We start from the raw sequence: 13,800 nt of genomic DNA, 5'->3' as shown, positions 1-13,800 counted from the left end.
AACCCCACCCATCCTCGTCCCCCCTCGGTCACACACGACTAGCTTAATGTAGCTCGATTCTCTAAAACCTAGTGATGTGACAAAACCTTAAAGTGATACTTCACCCCCCCCCCCCCCCAAAAAAAAAAAAAAATTACATCGTGTCATTCCAAACCTGTAAGACTTTCGTTGATCTTTGAAACGCAAATTAATATATTTCTAATGAGACGACTTGAGAGATTCCTGTCCTGACATTGAAGTTAATTCCATCTAATGTTCTCGTGAGAACGAAAGATCTCGTCATACGAATTTAGCAACTGGTTCAAGGTGGTTACATGGATTCGTTCAGTTAACTAACGGAAAGCTGCTTGGCTTGAAAGTGACCCCTGTATTTTGCCAGTGAAATTTACAGAGACAAAAAAAATTATATTCTAAGTACTAGTGTAGCAATTCGTGAAACACAGCTCACACAAAAGTCCCACCAAGCTGCTTAATTTTAGTCAACGCAATTCTGCATGATCCACTAAACGCAATGAAAAATCTTCTGTCCTCAAACGAAATTCCCAGTGGCATTCATTCCCATTAAAATGTCTGTTATTTGTCCGTAAAAATTCACCAAATGATGGTTATGTGACCACACCTTAACACGTAATCTAACTTTTGTAGTTTAGTACTTTCATAGAACTTGTAAATCAATTTCTTTAACACCTGCAAGCTATTAATAATTTTATGAAGTTACTAGTACAGCTGTGCAATTAATTGAAATTAATTTGGCCTCCAACGATTATGAAAATGCAGTAATCGAGATAAAACGATTACTGCACTCCATTCTGCCCTCTTTCAAGTGGTGCGCTTTCGCACTTGGTGATTATACACATAAACCCTCGTCAGTTATGTAGTATATGAACGTAAACGATTGAGAATGAAAATACGTGTGTAACAGTTAATTGGATCCGTGTGGCTCTATATTCCTGCTGCTGACTGTCTGCTTAATATTAATCAAACAACCAAAGACAAAGAGAAAGACAAAAACACTTTTGTAGCTTTAATAAGTAACTTAAGTGAAGACTACTATGAGGTTTTATTTTACATTCAATTATTCAATTTTTATAGTAGGCTCTTAGCTGAATACTTTATACTTGCATATAAAGTATATGCATTTTTTTTCTATTGTATTTGTCCTTATTACTGACCGTTTCATTATTTTCAATAAGTTTTCAGGGCTAGTTTTAGTTTTTTACTAATTATTAGTTACCCTGGTATTCTGCTGTGTTATTAAGAATTGTGAAATTTCTCTAAATCTCTAAAATGTAAATGTCATAGCATTTTTTTAAATATATATATATAAAAAATATATTTGATATAAACTGCTATCTTTAAATCACTTGTATAAAGTTTTAGTAGGTTATGTGGCCCACTCAAAATCGTGTTAAATAACCATGATTCCAATATTGACCAAAATAATTGTGATTATATTTTTGCCATAATCAAGCAGTAAGTAGGTATGGTTAAGGCCCATTTGCAGTATTAAGGTTTAAGTATTAAGATTATGGTTACATTTGCTGTCGTTTAGCAAATTTGAATGGGTTATATACAGTCATTTCAATAGAAATCCATGGAATTGCAAATTGCGTGTGAGAGTGAATGATTTCTCCACACAGATTTTGCAATAAGGATTCACACTAGGGCTGCACGATATTGGGAAAAACTCACATTGCGATATTTTGTATTTCTGTGATTTATATTGCGATATGAAAAAAAAATGACAGGTGATTTCAAAAGCTCTATTTGAAAAAAAAAATCAATGATTTGGGTGATTTTGTAGATGAGTAAATCAGCACAGAAAAATAAACAGAGTACAAACATATATAAATATAATAAAACAAAGATATAAATGAAATAAACAGTGCTTTGTATTTTTCTGGTAAGTCTAACTGTATTCAGGTATACTGGTTGAATAATCAAATGTAAAATAACACTGCATAGTCTTCACTGTATAAATTAAATCTAATAAATGTGTGTAAAAGTGGTAATCACAGGACCAAATTTACTGACTAGATGCGCATGATAATATTGTTAGAAAAATCTGTGTGGCTCTCGCCGTGTCTACACCAGACGCGAGCACCGCGATGTAACAAAAAACTATAGAACCCATTATAATCAGTGATGCTGTCTACACTGGATACAGCGTGACACAGAAAATCCCTTGTTCTTTTTATGACATACTGACACAAAGTTCAAAGGATTTGCAACAGTCGTTTTTTGTCGCATCCAGTGTACGTAGCACAGCGGTCACGAAAATGATCAGTATAAATATAATTATCAGTAAAACTAGAAAAACGCACATCCTGCGATGTCGATGCTAAAACGTTATATCGTGCATATCGCCCTAATTCACACTGACCAACATAAAGTTTCTTTGTTTGAAAGTGACTTCAGTGTGAGGGGCTTCATAAAGATGCAAACTTTTTATAACAGACGGACTGGTTTGGCCCATGAAATAAAGCGATTGTGTCTTAAATTTCTCGATTCAACTGCTCAATTCATATGGAAAACTTTTACATTCTCCTTTTTAATTTTTTAGGTGGTTTTGATGGAACAGATTTTCCCAAGTTTCATTAAAAATATCTTCATTTAGGTTTAAAGATGAACTACAGATTTGGAACAACATGAAAGCGAGTACACTTGCTGGGTAAATCATCATTCTTAACCCAAATCCTGGGTTCAGCCTGCTGGGTCATTTTATTGGGATATTTTGTAAGATTTTTATCCAGGTGTTGGGTAGTTTTTCTGAAAAATGTTGGGTTGTTTATTTATTTTTCCCACAATTCAGCTTGCTGTATCATTTTAATGGGTTACTTGAACTGGAACAGCTTACTGATATCAATTTTCTTCCCACAGATTCCCACTGGCTGCTCTTTCTGCTCCTGTCATGTCCTAAAAAGCTAACTAAATTTTACTGAACAGATTTTAGAGTGAATTTTTGACGATGAAAAACCTTACATTTTAAAATTAAGATCTAGCACTATGTCAAAAAAACAAACCCAGAAAATTGGTTAAATGTATAAAACCCAACAAGCTGGGTCAAAATAGCCCAGCATGTGTTCTGTCCAATATTTACCTAGCGCTGGGTTGCCAAATAACCCCAAAAGCTTTGTTTTTAACCCAGAATGTTTAGAGTATAACTGACAGAATTTAAATTTTTCGTTGAACTATCCCTTGAAACTCTTTGTGACAAAAAAAAAAGTGCGCATTGTGTTGTTTTCCTAGTAACAGGCACATGTGTCATGGTTGTTGCATTAAAAGAGAGGTATTTGGTTGTGCTTTTATTCATGCAAACATATTTTCCATTCGAACTACGCCAAATGTGACACAAATAAACAAAACAAGGATGCGGAATGAGACGAATATCTGAACTCTGTCCTAAAAAAAGCAAGAGCCAATTGTTCATTAAAGAGAAAGCTTATTTTTGGAATCTTGTCCGGCCTGTTGTTTACGTACAAAGCTGCTTGTGTATTTTGGGCTTTTTGTATGTGCGTTTGTAGATACAGATGATACATGTTACCAACATGCTTGCTTGTTTTAAATGAGAGGGCGAGGTTTGATGGGTTTTTCACACCATGACATCTGTTTTGTGATAAGTCTGCATGCCAGAAGGAGGGGGAAAATATTCTCTGAGCAATCATGATAAGAGATACGACAACAATTGATATCAGCTTTCCCATACCTCGCCATTATGGAGAGCTACAGAAAAAAACACAATTATTTATAGGTCACAGTGCTTGGAAAGGCAGGGGAAAGGTCATGAAAATATTTAAGAGGGCAGAAAATGATAGGATGGAAAACAATGGCCAACAGGGGTGCACAGAATTTTGCCCCTTCATTAGCCTGATAGAGGTGGACAAGTGCTGTCAAGCAGACACTGTTAACTTGTTTGGCTGCCTTTAAAGTTTCTTTTCACCCGTGACAAAGGAATGTCACCACCATGAGAACACCCAAAATGCATATACCAAAAAAAAAAAAAGCAAATTTTCTATTTGCGTGCATTCTGAGACGCAGTTTTGCGCATTTCCGATGACGGCGCATGAATGTTTAAACTGGCAAGGCTTAAATGAGTTTAGTTTAAACAGAGACAGCAATGTGTGCTGTTAAGGTCTCACCTGAGTGAAATCAACACCTGAGTGATGACAGCATCAATGACTGCTCATATTCCAGCATACGGCACTCACATTGAACAAAGAGTGACAGTTTTGTCCATGTTTTTTTTTTTGTCATTGTCGTTGTTATATACTGGAAAGCCAGAATGCATATCTATCGACAGAAATATACATTATCCAAACTATTTTATGTGTTTTGATAAAAAAATATATATAATAACATTTTTCAAATGTGTTTTCATTAAGTTGAACTACGGTGCAAGTGCATGCCGAACCATGGGTGGAGAACACTACGGTTTGATTTCTTACCGAGAATGAGGCCATATTTATTTGATCATAAGTACAGTAAAAACATTAATAATGTGAAATATTATTACAAAAAAACAACTGTTTTCAATTAAAATATATTTTTTTAAATGCAATTTATCCTTCTGATGGCAAAACAAAATTTTGAGCAGCCATTATTCCAGTCTTGAGTGTCACAAGATTCATCAGAAATTATTCTAATATGCTGACTTGGTGCTCAAACAACATGTCTTATTATTATCAATGTTAAAAACAATTGTGCAGCTTAATATGTTTGTGGAAACCATGATACATGATGTGGTTTCAGGATTCGGGACAAAAGAGAATACAAATATAGCAAGGAAACATCTTTTTATGGAATTGTCTTCACAGGATACACATGAGAGACAAAACAAGGCCTGTGAGATCCATTTCCTGAGCAAATTACTAAATGCCAGTTCTTTTAATAAGTCATTTAAAAAGTCTACTGAGTTAAATCAGTCTGATGCATCCTTCAGGAAATGAACTCAATGAATACACTGAAGAATATTATTCCAGTGGTTTATTTACTCATTTATCTTGTTTGCGTATTGGGTGAAGCAGATATTCTATAAAAAGAACACTGGAGATCCAGCTGAAACGCTACAGGGGAATCCTCCTCCCTGTATGCTCTGTGAATCATATGCAAAAGAAATGAAGCTTCAGATACATGTGGAAAATTCGGTGGAAGACTGTTGTATTGACTACTATATCTGTGTTAAGCAAGATGTAACTAGCTGTTAAGTGCAGGAACAGAAACAAAACTAACTAGGCGCAGTTTGCCTCCTACACAGCTCTACTGAGGCGAGTGTAAAACAATCAATCTTTTGACTCTATGAATGTCCTGCTTGGTGTGTGTATGTGTGTGTCTTTCTCACTTTCGGACATCTCCACTGAGCTCTCCTCTATGAAATAGCACCATTTAAATCCGGCTCTATTTAATAAATCAGTCATAGAAAAAAAACAAAAACTATAAAAATACTGTACAAATAGTTTTTTTTTAGTAACCAATAAGTTGCCTTTTTTTTTTAATTTACTAGTGACAAAATTGTAAATGGTTTTACATCACTTTTTCTAAAAATGTTTTGTAAAGTACTGTCAAAGTAATGTTTATGTATAGTAAAAACTATAGATTACTTTAAACTTATTGTGAAAAATATTATTACTAAAGGCCCCGTGTGAAACATCACTTTTTTTTCTTTTTACATTGTTTTATCTTATTTCTGATAAATAATGTACATTAGGGTGCTTTGTGTAAAATTTCTTTATTTTTAATTCTTTACTTCTTATTTGTTATTTAGAAGTAATTGTTTATTGCATTATTTTAGTGTGCATTGCCCAGGTGATATTTTGTCTTTGTGTGTTTGTTTATACATGAGTACTGATCATGTGTTATGTATATATGATACTGTTAAATAAAGTGTTTATGGAAAAAAGAACAACTCCTATTATGATTTACAGTGAAACCCCGTAAACTGACATTTCCAGAACTCCCTGTGTGACACTTCACACATGATGTGTTTCTTATGCTATGCATGTTAGGTTTTTTTTTTACAAATTAAACATTTTAATTTGTGTTCATTGCATCGTTTTAGTGTTTTGTACTTAATTTGTGTGCATTATTAACATACTTCAGAAAAGCAAATTGTGATGTAATTTGACTTTATCTTTACCACCTGTTACTATTTGTGATTGTCAGTAAATTTTAAGATTTTAGTAGAGGAGCGAAATTACAAATACTTTCTTAATTATAGGTTGTTCTGTAATATATGCTCACATTTTACTTTATTTTTACGTTATTATTCTAGCATGCACATTTTAAACCTTAACGCCATTTAACAGGATAATTTTTTTTTTATTATAGTACTAAATCGGTAATCATCAAAGGTATGAACCCTGCAGATTCTGCTTTGCTCAAACACGTTGGGTTATGGAAAAACTATCAAGATACCTCAGAAGACTGACCTTCCCAGAACAATGCGGAAGAAGGCACAAAGAGAGGTCTTGTGGCTCTCTCTTCTGCAGTTCGGTATGAATCCGGCTGCAGAAGCCTTCATTGTTGTGGCCTGAATGGAACCTCTCATGGGAGTGAGGGCCGCCCATAGTAACTTCTGTCAGAGCACAGATGACAGGGCAGATAGACTGCGCAGACACCGCCGTAAAAGAGCCCTTTGTTGTTACCGGCTCCGCTACAAGAGGCAGAGGTGACGCTTCTGAAAAGCACTGGCCAGCCACAAAGGCGGACGGAACGGATGAGCAGCAAAGAGTTGAGATTCAGCTTTAGCAACATAAACAAAAAACAACAGCCAAAGGAATGTGGCTGCAGCGGTTTAACTCTAGAGAAATGCTTTATTCTGAATTCTTTGAGCCGCAGAAACACAAGGTGTTTTCTTAGAAGTGCCATTGAAACAGGAACTTTAGCTCTATCTGGGCCATTGTTCTCGCATTCTGCAAAGATAAACTGTAATTTTGATTGTGTTGATTAAACACCTACAGAAAAATAAGGAATCTGTGAATTTCAGTGGTGACGGTGTGGTGGACATTTCAAATGAAGTCCCCTCTCCGCGTCTGGGCTTTTATGGTCTAATTTAAATTCATGTTTCATTTGATGTTTAAACAGTTTCCAGGTTACAAGCATCAATAACCTCACACCATCGATAAGCTTCCCAATATATTGCACTGGAGAGTCTTGGGTGAGTTGAGCGAATGTTATATAATGTTGGCTAAACTAGCTGGGTAGTCTGTTTACATTATATCTGTTAGGGATGCACCGATCATGATTTTTCATGGCCGATTCCGATAATAATAACAAACGGTTGAAAACAATAACCGTAACCATCTGGAATTAACTGCAGTAACTGTACAGTAAGTAGCCGACATTCAATACAAACATAGATGGTACAGACATCAGCATTTAGCTTTTTTTTTCGAATTGGGTTGAAACTAAATAGAACTGGTCTTAAATGAAAAGATTAACTGTAACTATGTGAAATGAAAGGGAATAACTGCATAGTTCTACAGTCCAAACAACACAATCAACACACATTCAATGAAAGTTTTCTTAATCAGCATTCAGTATTTGTTTAAGTTTATAAATTTGTTTTGTTTTTTAAAAAGGTCTTTACCAGTGAGACTAAATAAAAATATGCTATATAAATAAAAGTGATTAATTCATCCAATAAAAAAAAAAAAAAAAAAATTGGGTAAATATTCACATCTCTATTTTTTTTTTACTTGAGCCAATGAAAAATAACTATTGTCTCAAGTTAAAAAATATAGATGTGAATCATTACCCAATTTTTTTTTTTATTGGATGAATGAAACACTTTTTTCAGTGAGCGTTTGGCGTGTATGCCCCATAATACTTATCTTGTTGATTGTTATATCAGCATACATTTTCTGTAAAGATACGAATCAAAAAACACTCATATGTCGAGTAAAACATAAGCGTGAATGGCATCTCTTTCTAGTTGAAGTTTATCACGAAGCTCTCTCCATCTAGAAAAGACACCGATATTGAACTCCGCTCTTTCTCTCCTTTTTCTCTCCTCGTTACGGGAGCTGTCCTTGTCAACAGAACCAGCGGCAGATGGTAAATAGTAATTATGTTGCATAAATAAGTAACACAATCCACCATAAAATGTGAAAGAAGTAAACAATGAACTGCTTGAAGTAAACTAGTGGTTTGCTGGATGTTAGAAACTACTTCCACATCTGTCCACGACACTGTTGTCATGTGGTTTCTACGTCAGTAAAGGCGGTCACAAAAGGTAACTAACGTCATTGACAGGCGACTGCATTGCCCCGTGTCACTGTTTTTAAAATGGGGATTTTCTCATGATTTACAAGTAGTTGAAAACATTAGAGATATTGTTAATCATCAGCTGGACAAAATTTGTAACACTAGCCTAGTGGTTTTTGGATATTTTACTGCAAATGTCTTACAAATTGTACCGTTAAACCTTAACACGTAAAACAGTAATTTTAAATTATTGTAAAATTTCACAATATTACTGTTTATCATATTTTTGATTATAAATGCAGTCATGGCAAGTATAAAACACTCAAATTTCAAAAACATTAAAATATATTATCAACCCCAAACATTTGAACAGTATAATTATCTTTTATTTTTGCAAATAAATAAATAAACATTTGCATTTTAAAGATCAGTCTTTCTTTTGAGGAGGGGCCAGGCAAAATTTTGGCCCTAAGAGACTGTGTGAATCTTTGTGAACGGTTTCGTCTAATATTTTATGTTTTATTTTCATGCTATCAAATATTTTTCTTTGAGGGTGCAATAATTGGATGGGCACTTTTAAAAGAGTAGTGTAGTTCTGTGCTACTGTCAAGATCAAGGGTACAAAGTCAAATGAGGCGCAGCACAGCGGGTGCGAGGAGACCCATCATGTGTCTCAAAGAAGATGTGGGCATGAAAGTGCCATGTAAGGACATTTGTCCCATGCACTGACACCCAAGCCATGCAACTAAATCTGCAGCATCTCCCCTCCTGCTGTCTCTGGAGTATTAATAACAAGCTTCTCCTATCTTTCACTGCAAATGCAACAAACAATACCCCGGTGAGACTCAGGGAAGGGGGCTGACAGATCCATAACAGCCCTGTCAACAGGTTATCTCACACGCTTCACAACAGACCCTCCCCCACTATGGGCACGCAGCCCACCTGCATCGTGGGCCAATTATGAGCTCATAGTGGAACCAGCAGTGGGGTTAGTGTCACCCAAAGAGTCATCAGTCATGTATGGGGATCACGAGGGTGGTGTGTAGGCCAAGGCGATGCTCAGATGCTGACAACATCGTGTTACCTCGTAACGTATTGCTTTGCGTCTAGGCTGTGTGAATACCGAGGCCAAAGGAGTCATGAGTTCATTCGCTCTCTGTGGTCTAAATGCAGTCTCAGTATGTACTAGGCGGAAAATGGCAGCTATGCGGTTTGACTGTACACAGGCGTTAAAAAAGCAAGGAGGCTTGTGAAACATTTGTGTGACTCAGGGGTTGTCTTTCAAACGCTAACAATCACCATCATTATATCGGTGCCCTTAAAAGCCAATTCACACTGCACTGACCGACGCCAACAAACGGCAACAGACACGTTCATTAGGTTTTTGTCTGATCAGTGTGTTACCCCTGTTGGCGTTGGTCGGCACTTGTTTTCGCCAATTGAACAAGTTAAATCAGCATTTTTTTGGGTCTTGGAATGTCTGAGAAGTGACGTACTTTATTCAGTCGACTACCAACGCAGAGTGAATTGGTCTTAAAACCAACAATTGATTATGACGTTTGGATAAGCAGAAAACATTTGTGTCTGGGGCCGGATTCACAAAAATCTTCTTGTTAAAGAAAATGTTTTCAAAGATCAAAGACTTACTGACACCCATACATAAGATGTTGATTACGGTTTTGATGTAAATGAACTATGTTCATCATAAGAAGGGACAAGATCTGGATTAAACCACTTGATTTATAAATTACTTTTTCTATGCCTTTATGATCTTTTGTGTGTTTTGGCTACTTGGAATTTTAAGGGAGGGACAGAAGCATTTGGGGTTTCATAAAGAATTATCTTAGTTTATGTTTTGAAAATTAACCAAAGTTCAGAACAGCATGAGGGTAAGCATTTTCATGGTTGAGTGAAACCCTTAAGAAAAAGTTCTTGGGAGTCCTGGTCACCTGTAAACTTTCTGACTTGTTCAAAGCCAATATGAGGCCTCTATATAATTATGTTAAGTCTTTATTCCTATCCTATCTCTTTAACAGGAAGGCAGAATATGATCAAAATGAACTTCAGTGGCTTCCTATAGTTACACCAAAATCTTTAATCGTTTATCAGCAGAATATTACATCTTTTATGTGGAATAATACGTTTAAATGAATTAGTCAAAATCATCTCATGAAACCAAAATGCCTGGCTCTGTCACTTTTTCAAACATATTATTAGGCAGCAAATATAAGGAATATGCAATTTTTGGTTACATCATGACATACAACTTCAGAAATTACTGATGAAACCTGCCTCCTGCTCCACTGCAACTTTAACATCCTTGCTATGTGCACCATTCCCTTTAAGTACACTCATTTTGTTAAAAACTTTGTTGTTAACATTCATTTAGGATCGGTCTCAGTTTTGTCTCACATTAGGTCTCAAGGACCATTCTTTTACAGCACCTTTTTTTTTTTTTTTTTGCAACATATTCACCTTCTTTTTTTAGAGGGCCTGGATTAGCTACAGTTGGCCAACTTTTCACATAAAATTTCACATACACTTTGCATGATCTGCAAAATGTTAATTATTTTACCAAAGTTAGAGAGCTCATTCAAAATGCATGTTATTTTTTATTTAGTATTGACTGATTAAGATATTTTTCACATTAAAAGACGTTTACTAATAGTCAACAAGAGAAAATAATATAGAATTTATAAATATAAAATGAACCCGTTCAAAAGTATACATACTGTACACTTGATTTTTAATACTGGGTTGTTTCCTGGATGATCCACAGCTGTTTGAAGATGTGTACAATTTTCTTATTTCGCTTAAACATCTTTTTTTTCTCATTTAGTATAGCCCTTCAGAAGCTACAGAAGATACTTACATGTATCAGTTTACCCTGATCTTAAAGGGGGGGTGAAATGCTCGTTTTCATTCAATATCCTGTTAATCTTGAGTGCCTATAGAGTAGTACTGCATCCTTCATAATTTCAAAAACTCTTTAGTTTTATTATATTCATAAGAGAAAGATAGTCTGTACCGATTTTTCCCGGAAAAACACAACCGACTGGAGGCGTGACGTGTGGGCGGAGCTAAAGAATCACGAGTGCGAGTAGGCTTTTGTGTCGAGAGCGTTTGGAAGCTGTGACATTCCCTTGAGGGAAAAACCATCATCCAAAACAAACCATGGCTTACAGTCAGATTCAGCCGTTTATTTATGATCCAGAATCAGATCCCGAGGCTGAAACTGAACGAGAGCAGCAGCAGCAACGACTCGCTCCGAGCGGGGCTCGAACCCGGGTCTCCGATGGGAGCCAGACGCACTAACAAGGAGGCAGAGATATTTTAAGCAGTTTTACTCACCGTCTGCGGTTCCAACACACGATCGTGACCCTTTTTCATTGGGATTGCATCATCCTTAAGAAATAAACGATACGCAAATCCGGCGTCAAACTGGGCCTTGTTTGTAAAACAAGCATTTTCGAAATGCAGGGAACAAACACAAACACTTGCACAACTCCGTTGATGCTCTGTAAAACTAAACTCCATCCACTGGTCCCTTAATGCTGTTTTTTCTTTGGTAATCTCTGCAGGGTTGTCTTGCCCTGGCAACCAAAAACACACTCCTTTTGTGACATTTCGCGACGCTCTCGCTCTGATCAGTGTTTGTCTGTGCCCAGCCTCTCAGTACTCTGCTCTACGGGAGCGCACGCTCTTCGGGGAGAAGTGCCCTTAAGACCCATATAAGGAAATTCCGCTCCATCTAACGTCACACAGAGCCATACTCGAAAAAAACTTTCCGAAACTTGTGACAAACCGGAAGAGGTATTTTTGGAACAGAAATACTCCTTCAAACGTACAACTTAATTTTTGAAACTTTGTCCATATTTAGCATGGGAATCCAACTCTTTAACAGTGTAAAAAACTCATTATGCATGAAATAGCAAATAGCATTTCACCCCCCCCCCCTTTAATCGTGTTTCCTTCTGTAAAATTTATACTATTGTCCCCCTCAATGGCTCCGTTGAGGATGCTTTGGAAGTAGGAGCTTAAACTGGTGCTTGAGGAAAAAAGGCTTGGGACTCAATCCTTGCTCGAATCCACTCATTATCAATCAATGCTAGCATACTCTAATTCAATTCAAGGTAGTGCATAGAACTCATTGGGTCCAGAACTAAATCCAGACTTGACCCAACCTGTCTTCGTTGTGAAACTGAACCAGCAACTTTACTGCACTCTTTTTGGTTGTGTCCCAAATTGTGTTGACATCTGGGGGAGAGTGTTTAGGTGTTTCTCTAAAATCTCTTTTTTTACCAAAGGACTCTAACCCCTTAATGGTATTCTTTGGTGTTTTACCAGAATCTGTCAAGCTGACCTCACTGCAGGGTGAAAGCACAGCCTTGGCGACTTTATTGGCTAGATTACTCATTCTCATGAATTGTAAGTCAGCGGTTCTCCTACCTATGACAATGAGTTTTTGATTTTCAGCATGCTCTTAAATGGAAAAGATCAGATCTGCAATGAGACAGAAGCATAATCTCTTTTTGATATGCCATAGTTCACCCCCTAAATTATTATGTTTTCCTTGTCAACTCTATTGACCACCCCCACTGACTATCGACATCTTGACTGTGGAGAGAGTCAGCAGCACTAAATTCCTAAAGGGTGCATACAACAGAAGACCTCACCGGGACCACCAACACTACACCACTCTCAATGAAGTTGCAACAGTGGCTACACTTCTTCAAAAGGGAAAGTCTCCCTCCAGCCATCCTCACCACATTCTACAGAAGAACCATTGAGAGCGTACTGACCGGCTGCATCACTGTCTGGTATGGGAACTGCAGTGCTGGTGACCACAAGACCCTATAGTGGACAGTACACATAGCCCCTCTCCCCTCCATTCTGGACATTTTCCTTGCACAATGCTCAAGTAAAGCTATGAGTATCGCAAAGGAGCCCACGCATCCCTCCCACAGTCTCTTCCAGCTCTTGCCAACAGGAAGACAGTAATAGAGCATCAAAGAGGAGAGCATCAGAGGGTTTGACAAACCACCTGTAGAAAACACCCTCTCTTCTATCTAGATGCAGGGTTTTTTATAAATACTTCATGTTACAAAGATTTAATAAGACAAATGTTTACTTGTGAATGCACCAATAATCATACTGTACTTCTTGCTTCTTAACCTTAAATGCCTATTTTGCATAATGTCAGGCAGTTATCATGTAAAGTAATTGTATAGTCTGTTTTAGGTTATGTGTATGTATAGTCAACTATTTATTGTACATGTAGACTGTAAAAAAAATATTGTAATTTTAACAGTTAAAGACTATAAGTTCTATGTAAGTGTATGTAAGCAACTATGTAAGTTTACATACTATATTCGGCAAATAAACGTAATTGCATTTAATGTAATTTTACAGTAAAATACTGTTAAAAAAATCAGTTTTTGTAAGAGAAATGAAAAAGTCATTGTATAATTAACGGTGACAAACAGTAAAGTGACACTCCTAGAATTCACTCCATGACATTTCATATTTGATGTTTTTGTGTGTGTGTGTTTAATAATGTTTTTTAGTTTTTTTTTTCTTATTAGTTGTGTACATTAT

General features: G+C 36.4%; 1 protein-coding gene across 1 annotated transcript in view; it reads right to left on the bottom strand.

The window, feature by feature from the left end:
• Positions 1–6,563, bottom strand: part of slc23a1 (solute carrier family 23 member 1) — a 12,774-nt gene extending 6,211 nt beyond the window's left edge. The window contains 1 exon segment of the mRNA XM_052537989.1: positions 6,426–6,563. Within this exon segment, the coding sequence (XP_052393949.1) occupies positions 6,426–6,563 (138 nt within the window).
• Positions 6,564–13,800: the final 7,237 nt, after the last annotated feature.

Source organism: Carassius gibelio, chromosome A21 (assembly GCF_023724105.1).
Source record: "Carassius gibelio isolate Cgi1373 ecotype wild population from Czech Republic chromosome A21, carGib1.2-hapl.c, whole genome shotgun sequence".
NCBI classification, from domain to species: domain Eukaryota; kingdom Metazoa; phylum Chordata; class Actinopteri; order Cypriniformes; family Cyprinidae; genus Carassius; species Carassius gibelio.
The sequence above is the reverse complement of the archived record's forward strand: the minus strand, read 5'-3'. Positions and strand labels throughout refer to the sequence as shown.